This window comes from Marmota marmota, unplaced genomic scaffold (assembly GCF_001458135.2).
Source record: "Marmota marmota marmota unplaced genomic scaffold, marMar, whole genome shotgun sequence".
Classification (NCBI taxonomy): domain Eukaryota; kingdom Metazoa; phylum Chordata; class Mammalia; order Rodentia; family Sciuridae; genus Marmota; species Marmota marmota.
In genome coordinates, this window is record NW_025999897.1 from 1,394,554 (window position 1) to 1,402,468 (window position 7,915).

Here is a 7,915-nt window from a genome sequence, read left to right on the forward strand (position 1 = left end):
AGCCCCGGGTCAGACTCGCCCAGTGCGCAGGTGCTTGGGGCTGGGGCCACCGCCTCGCCCACCTGCAGGCCCTGGGTGATCCAACTGGGGTTTCTCCTGGAGAGAAAGTCCTGGGCGAAGAGGCAAGGAAAGCCAGCCCACACTTGAGTCCCTCTGGCATGCATTTAGGTGTCAAGCCAGGTGTAAGCCTCCATGCCGGGAGGGTCCCCAAACCAAGACCACACAGATCTGGTTTTCAAGGAAGTTTCCCTGCAGTGCAAGCCCTGCCCGCTTGCAGGCACCATGGACACTGTTGCCTAGCCTAGACTCAATTGGTATTTGTCCAACAAGTGAATGAATAAACCAACGGCTGTGAATACTGCCGGCTTTGGCATGGCTGGCGAACGAAATGTAGGCAGCATGCTCACACCTGGTGAGGGATGGGGAAAGGGCCATCCCTCCTTGGAAGAGGAGCAGGAACCCTTAGAACCAGCTTTTTAGAGCCGAGTAGAATTTTGACGTTGGTGAAGGGGGTGAGGGGTAAACCCACCCTCCAGGGTTGGGCAGGGGGACCTTTAGGATAAGTGCTCCACATCACTGAAGGGCACAAGGCAGTTCTGGAGCTGAGAGTGAGGCCCAGCGCAGCTGAGTGGACTCCAGGCCTCCGCTCTGGAGTCACCTGGATTCTTCCAGCCCTTGCTCTACCAGTTATTAGCTGGGGGACCTTAGAAAAGTTGTTCAATCTCTTGGATCCTTAGTATTCTTACCCGTAAAATAAGGAATAAATGTCTCCAAAGTGCCTTGCGTGATACAGTAAATGCTCAGTAGCCATGTTGAAAGTACATATCTGGAGAAAATCATGTAGATGAACAGAGGAGTGGGGGTAGGAGAGTCTGATTCTCTGTCACCATCTCCCCTTCCCCTTTGCACAATCCTAGGTCTACCTAGAGGACCAACTGGAAGAACTGCAGGAGGAGATGGACACTCAGGAGGAAGAGCCTGTGGTGTTCCACCACCACTACCTGCCCTGTTCAGTGCCCTCCCTGGGATCCCTACCACTCTGGCCAGCCCCTTTCCTCCCCCCTCCCCCACATCAGCCCCTCTTGCAGGATGCACCCAGGATTCAGCACTGGCCTCCTGCCTCCAGGAAAAGGGGGATGTAAGTGAGGCTGAGGTCTGGGCTTTACCAGGTTCCTGCTCTGGGGCCAGGCTGGCAGAGCAGGCCAAGGGGATTGTGGGGGAAGCACTGGAGGCCACACCTGGGCCGCTGAAGGATCTTCTTTTCTCTCCCCATATCAGGAGAGCTGTGCCACCGCCCCCACCCCCCAGTGCCACAGGGACTGTGGGTGCAGATGTACCTCCTGCTTCAGGTAGGGGGCTGGGTAAGTGGGCAGTGGGAACCCAAGCCCAGGAATGGATCGGGAGGCCAGGAGGGCCATGTGCCCTGTGTGGGGGCTTTGCTATCACTGATATGGGCACTGGACTGTCCCCTTCTGTTTTCCCTCCTTGGAGTCCACTGAGGCAGGAGGGAGGCAAGATGGGGGTGCTATCTCCTTAGAATACTATGATGCTGAGAGTATGCTGTGAAGATGGGTGCTCGTGGGGACCATGCCTGCTTCAGTGCAAGACAGAGAATAGCCTGGAAGCTTCCAGCTGCCCTTGTGCTGTCTGCCAACTCTGCATGACACGCTGACATCCTTTCTCACCATCTCAACCTCAGCCAGGCCCTCTCCTCCCTGGTGGATCAGCCCCTCTCCACCCACTGTGGGTTTTTATAAAATATTTATTTTTTAGTTGTAGTTGGACACGATATCTTTATTTTATTTATTTATTTATTTTATGTGGTGCTGAGGATCGAACCCAGGACCTTGCATGTGCTAGGCGAGAGCTCTACTGCTGAGCCACAACCCCAGCCCTCCACCCACTGTGGTTTTTAACTGGACTGTAAGCACTCCTTCTTGCCCCTTCAGGGCCTGAAAACCACAGAAACCCAACAGTTTCCTGCCTGGACTTGGGGCAAACCCAGGTGCAAGAGCCCCAGGCCCACCCTTGTCCCTCACTCCTCCTTCTGGAATGACAAAGATGGTGGGGCTGCCTTTTGGGCCTAATAATGGGTCCAGAGAGAAGTGGAATGTTCTGGTTTCCCCAGATCTTTGAAGGCCGCCTTGGGGGAGAGAAGGGCCTAAAGTGGTAGGGGAGAGGCTAGCGGGGAAGACCCTGGAGCTGAGCTAGTTCCCTTGGGCCCCATCCTCACACAGTGGGAAAGAGAGTCAGAATTGTGTCCTGCTCTCACCAGGAATGATCCTAGGGGACGTCGGGCCAGGTGACAGCAGTGTCTTTTGCCTCACAGGCCACATTGTTTCTGCCCCTCCCCCAGTAGGAATTCATCACTGGGGGCCAGATGGGGTTGGTGTCTGGGAACTGAGCCTGGGCCAGCAGAGCCTGGGAAGGCCCCTGTGAAAGAGAGGACAGGAAGAGGCTGAGGGAACCTGCAGGGGCAGAAGTCGGTGCCTGTACCTTCCCCTTCTGGGCTGTTGACTGATATCCCAGGAGCAGACATGGAGGACACAGGGTTAGGGCCGGGCGTTTGTATTCAGGCTCAAAAAGGAAATGTCGCCAGAGTCCTATGCTGCTGTCATAGTCCTTCAGCCAGGGCTGGACCACGACCCTGAGGAGCCATGCTGAGTTCCAGCAGCCACCATGGCAGTGGCTTCGCAGCTCACATGTGCTGCACCCGGAAGACCTGGGGCAGCCTCCGCCAGGCAGCTCGCACCCCATAGGTGCCCATCCGCCTCTGGCGCCAGTGCTGGCCGAAGACAAAGCAGAGCAGGACGGACATCACAAACAAGAACAGCAGTACCGACACGACTGTGACAATGATGACCATCTGGTTTTCCGGCGGGGGCTCTAGGGAAGGAGGGGGTGGTGGTCTTAGAAGTTCTCAGGTGCTACCCATCAGCTCCACCCACTCATCCACCCTGCAGTCACCCTGGTTGTCAAGAGGAAGGGCACATGGTGTCTTCTTCCAGAGTGGCATCTAGGAGAAAGGTGACCCAGGCCTCAGACTCCCAGTGGGACATCTGTGAGACTGTGAGGGCAAATGTCCCCTTGCTAGCAGCTCTTAAGACCAGCTACGTATAGCTGAGAACCATGGCTTGGAGGGTGGCATCGTGCAGAAGAAGCCTCCCCAGGCAGGGCCCTGTGAGTTCTGGACAAACAGGCTCCCTGTTGACAGAGAATGCTCTAGCCATCGAGAGTCACGGAACAGCTGTGCTCCAGGGACCTTACAGGTCAGGCAGACCAGCCTTCCCACTGCAGAGAGCAGCCAAGGGCAGAGACGGCACATTGCCTTGGTCAAGGCCACACAGCTCACGAACAGCCAAGCTACTAGTTGAGCTCCCCTGACTTCTGGAACAACCAGGGTTCTGGCTGGGGACTTGAGAGAATCAGGGAAGACGGGGAGCCCTCAGGATTACATGTGCACCCCAATCTGCCTGAGAATGGGGCTAAAGGCTAAGAGGGAATGCTATCTCCCTTCCCCTCTGCCCTTGGGGTCTCCTTACCATAGACTTGAAGGACCTTGTTTTCTGAGATGTTGCGCAAGATGTCGCCCCCACGAGACCGCAGGTCCAGCTCGGCCTGGCAGGAGAAGTTCAGGAGGCCATCCTCTTTGCTTGCTGTGCTGTTGAATGTGACTCTAGCCTCTTGAGGGTCAGTTGCTCCCCCACTGAAGGTCTGGCTGTGCAGGGTCTCCTTGCCACGGAGCAGGGTGAGGGTGAGGCTCTCGAGGGGCTTCACAGCGGACACCCTACACTCAATAGTGAAAGGTTTGCCCAGGGTCACCCAGACGGGCTGCAGCTGCAGTATGATCTGCTTTGGAAATTCTGTGGGGATGAAGGAGGGAGGCCTGGTCAGGATGGGGGTGTGTCTCCACAGGCCCTACCCGGCCAGGGCCATCTCCTGTCACTGTGGTGTTCCAGGAATTATAAGGGAGGAAGTGGGCTGGGGTCTGGTTTGTGAAGAGAGGAGGAAAGAAGAATTAAGCTGAAGGATGTGCCGGGCAATAGATTAGTGGACGTGACTTGGAGAATAGACAACATGGAGGTGAGCTAGTGTCTACAAAGAAAAGGTCCAGAAATTGTATAGCTAACTGGAAAGATTAAAAAAAGTTTGGGTCTGTCTCCTTCCTCTCCAGTTATTAAAAAAAAAAATTCAAAAATTAAACAGCTGGACGGAGAAGGGAAGAGCTCATTGGCACTGGGCACTTGAGGAACTGAACTGCGAGGTTCCGTTAGGGGTGAGGACTGCAGATGAGCCTCGCTTCTCCAGGATCAGGTTCCCGACTACTGACGGGGCCTGTGGTAGGGCCCTGGATTCCACTCACTCCCACCCCCACCCAGCATCACCTGTTGGTTTCAGGGTATTTCTCTGTTCATCTGGATCCTCTGATGCTGGTGATGGGGAGGACCTCAGCGATACCCCCAGAGCCAAATGTTGAGAGTCCTGGCCTATCTGGAGGGTTTCCATGGCTCCTGGGCGGGTGTCTGTGGGTGATGGTAACCCATTTGCCATGGGCTCTCAGGGTAAGATAAGGACACCGAGTGGCACTCGACCTTCTCCTTATGAGGTGAGAGCGTGCCCAGGTCTCCTGATGGTCCTCCACCGATGTCATGGAGGCAGGCTGCACTGGCGGCTGAGCGGGGGTGGGGCTGAGGAACACCACATTGAGAAATGACTGTGGGATCTGCCTAAGTCCTGGTTGGCTGTCCTCCTTAGAGCAAGGCTCAGGACCTGGGGGCCTGCTGCAAGGATAGCAGGGGCTCAAGGAGTCCTACCCAGGGTGTGGGCAGATCTGAGCCCATTGTCCTGTCCTGATCCTTGTCACCCCAGGAACCCAGGGAGGTGGGGGCTGTGGTGGAAGGCCCCGGGGGCAGCACCCTGGGGACAGCAGGGCCTGCGCACAGCCACTCACGGTACATGCTGACGTTGAGACTCTTTGACTGCTGCTCCCCAGCACAGGTGAAGTAGCAAAAGAGGACCGTGTCCCAGGAGACGTTTGAGATCCAAAAGGACTTCCACCGAGGCTGATCCTCCAGCAGAGTCTTTTCCAGGGTGGTCTCCAGGCCTCCCGTATCAGGGTTGGCACAGCTGGTGCTGCAGTTGACTGTCCTGGACCCTCCATTTTCTACCACCAGCCTCTCTGGCCATATGTGTACCTCGAACGCTGCCTCACCAGACTCTGGAGGAACAGAAGCATCGTGTGGTGAATGTCCCTGCTGCCCTGCCAGCAGAGCACCTGCCACCAGGAGTCCAAGGATAAGGGCCATGGATGGTCCCTCTCCTCCTCTCCCAGTGCCCTCAGGCCTATGGCTTCTTGGCTAGATCCCGGAGGCCTCCCAGCCTCTGGGTGTTCCTTCCTCCATCCCCTCTGCTCCTCAGCTGCAGATTGGCCTTCCTCAAGATCCTCTTCCATCTCCTTCAAGGTCCACCTGAAAGCCCCCTCCTCCCTGACAGCCTCTCTGAGAATGGAGGTGAGCTCTAAGCTGTGCTCTCTGAGCCGTGGCCTGGGGCGAGCCCCTCCCTCCTTCCTTTCCTGGTAAACTCTTTTCAAACACATGCTAGGGGCTGGGGCTGGGGCTCAGTGGCAGAGTGCTTGTCTAGCCTGTGGGAGGCACTGGATTCTCAGCACCGCATATAAATAAAAAAATAAAGGTCCATCGACAACTAAAAAACATTAAAAACAAAACAAAAACACCATCTGCGACGTGCCAGGCACCATGCTAGGCTCTGGGGACTCAGCAGTGATCAAAGTAGACCAGCTGGGCCAGCCTGTGTCCCATGCTCCCATCTCCCTTGCACGCCCCGCTCAGCCTGCAGCGCGTGGCATATGACGAAATGGCAAGAGAGGGGCGTTGGAGGTGGGTTGCACTGGGTGTGAGTCGGGATTCGCCACCGGCTGCCTGGGGGCTTCCTCTCCCTGAGCCTCGGTCTCTTCCTCCATCAAATAGGCTAGTATCCCCTAGCTTGAAAGCACCTGGCTGACCATCCAGGGCCGGGGTGCTCAGCATATGGCAGCCACCTCCCTTCCTAGTCCCCTCAACCCACTGAAAGAAGTTTCATTTTCACTGTGACCGTCATGGCCAGGAGGTGATGTCCTCTGCTGCCCCCTACGGTCCCCTAGGCCCCCCAGCATCCCTTCACCTCCTGAGCCCCCCACCCACCCCCACCATTCAGCCTCCACGACCTGCCATACACACACCCCAAAGCTGTGAGGTCTGTTCCACCTGGTGTCCGAAAGTCCAGGACCCTACCCACTGCCCAGGGCCACAGGGACCCAAGGACAGGCTGCCACAGTATCCTGTGCCCATGGTGGAATGAACCCCATGTTCAAAGCCTCAAAAACTACAGGACCAGGACCTCCCCCTTCCCTGCCTGAATCCGGAGAGCGGGGCAACACCCCACCCCGGGCAGCCAGGTGTCAGACCCGCTCACCTGAGCAGCAGAGCAGGGCGAGAAGGGCCGCGTGTAGGCCCCAGCGACTTAAAGAAGACATCTCCCGCTGGGTCCACGGGTTCCCAGGGAACAGCCGAGGGCTGTCTGGAGGGAGATGGACGGTTCAGCCAGGGAGCAGTGAATGGAGCTGCAGCCCCAGATTCCTAGCCTTCTGTGAGCTGATGACCGCATTTCCTCTCATTATCGGAGCTCCGGAAGCCACGTGCACAGGCCAACTCCCGGGCCTCCGGGCCTCCAGGGTCCACAGGCAGAGGAAGTTGGGAAACAGCTGATAAGCAGGGGAGGAACCTCTTCTTCCAAAGCCCCCTGCAAGAGTGGCGCGAGGGAAGGCAACACCTGTGTGTGTGTGTTCACGCGTGTGCACACGGGATCCCTGTGGACTGTGTGCACACAGCTGAATGAGGCCTCCAAGGCGCAGATCTGGGGAACCCCAAATCCCACAAGACACTTTGTTGAAGTCTCCTCTGGGAAGAAAATATCCAATCAGGGCACCAAGTCACCACAGCAAAGGCGAGAGAGACCTGGGCTTTTTAAGGAAAACCAGGCAGGAATTTGAGGTTCCTGCAAATACCCAGCATGTGTATGCTGGGTATTTGACTAACCGTAACCCTAATCCTCCCACTCAGCTTCCACCTTAAACCTGTCCCGACTCAGCTGATTAAGGGCCCATGTGAGGCCCAGAACCTTGGCAATCACAGCCCACAACAGTCCCCAGAGGCCCAGGCCCAGGAGAGAAGGGATCTGTGTGGCCTCAGCCTCCCTTTCTGGGCCCAGCCTGCTGACGTTCCCTGCCCACTCCAGGCAGGGTCTTGGTCTGGGGGGCTGGGGCTGAGGGGCTGCAGCCTACCTCTAGGGAAGCTCCTGCTCCCTTCAGGGGTCCAGAAGCAGGGTGCAGGTGAGGGCTGGACTCTGATGGACCAGGACCTTCCCAGGTGGATCTTGCTCTCCACATATCCTACCTTTGCTCTCCCAGTTCTGTCCCAGATCCCCTGGGACCAGGCTGTAGGTCCCCTGATTTCTCAGGGAACTCCAGTTGGGGCCTTTAGAAATGCAGGCCCCAGCCGGCCACAGTGGCACATGTCTGTAATCCCAGCAGCTCAGGAGGCTGAGACAGGAGGATCATGAGTTCAAAGCCAGCCTCAGCAAAAGTGAGGCGCTAGCACATGGCTGCACCTGCGATGTCATAGCACTCCACAGTAGAAACTCATCAATCCCCTAACTTTGTAAGGTAGAGCACTGTTACTGTCCTTGTCTTACAGATGGGGCACAGAACAATTAAGGGACTTGTCCAGGTTTACACACCTAGGAGGGGGTGAAGGGAGACCCTGTCTCAAAAATACAAAAAAGGGCTGGGGATGTGGCTCAGTGGCCGAGTGCCCCTGAGTTCAATCCCTGGCACACACACACACACACAAAAAAAAAA

At 56.6% G+C, this 7,915-nt stretch overlaps 2 protein-coding genes across 6 annotated transcripts in view; one reads left to right on the plus strand and one right to left on the minus strand.

Annotated features, from left to right (window-relative positions):
* The window catches only part of Prr29 (proline rich 29), a 2,210-nt gene extending 432 nt beyond the window's left edge, over positions 1–1,778 (plus strand). Inside the window, exons 2-4 of one of the 2 annotated variants that reach the window (XM_048798157.1) lie at positions 918–1,138; positions 1,279–1,361; positions 1,538–1,778. In XM_048798157.1, coding sequence (XP_048654114.1) covers positions 918–1,138; positions 1,279–1,361; positions 1,538–1,566 — 333 coding nt within the window. In that variant the 3' untranslated portion in view covers positions 1,567–1,778. The remainder of the gene's footprint in view (positions 1–917; positions 1,139–1,278; positions 1,362–1,537) is intronic. The other variant, XM_015504768.2, reaches the window with a different exon arrangement.
* Icam2 (intercellular adhesion molecule 2) overlaps positions 1–7,915 on the minus strand; it is a 25,818-nt gene that overhangs the window by 7,055 nt on the left and 10,848 nt on the right. Inside the window, exons 2-5 of one of the 4 annotated variants that reach the window (XM_015504817.2) lie at positions 6,472–6,576; positions 4,952–5,218; positions 3,543–3,863; positions 2,553–2,886 (exon numbers count right to left, since the gene is read on the minus strand). In XM_015504817.2, coding sequence (XP_015360303.1) covers positions 2,699–2,886; positions 3,543–3,863; positions 4,952–5,218; positions 6,472–6,532 — 837 coding nt within the window. In that variant the 5' untranslated portion in view covers positions 6,533–6,576 and the 3' untranslated portion in view covers positions 2,553–2,698. Of the gene's footprint in view, positions 1–2,552; positions 2,887–3,542; positions 3,864–4,385; positions 4,689–4,951; positions 5,219–5,748; positions 6,037–6,471; positions 6,577–7,915 lie in introns of those variants that run through there. The other 3 variants (XM_048798153.1, XM_048798155.1, XM_048798154.1) reach the window with 3 other exon arrangements.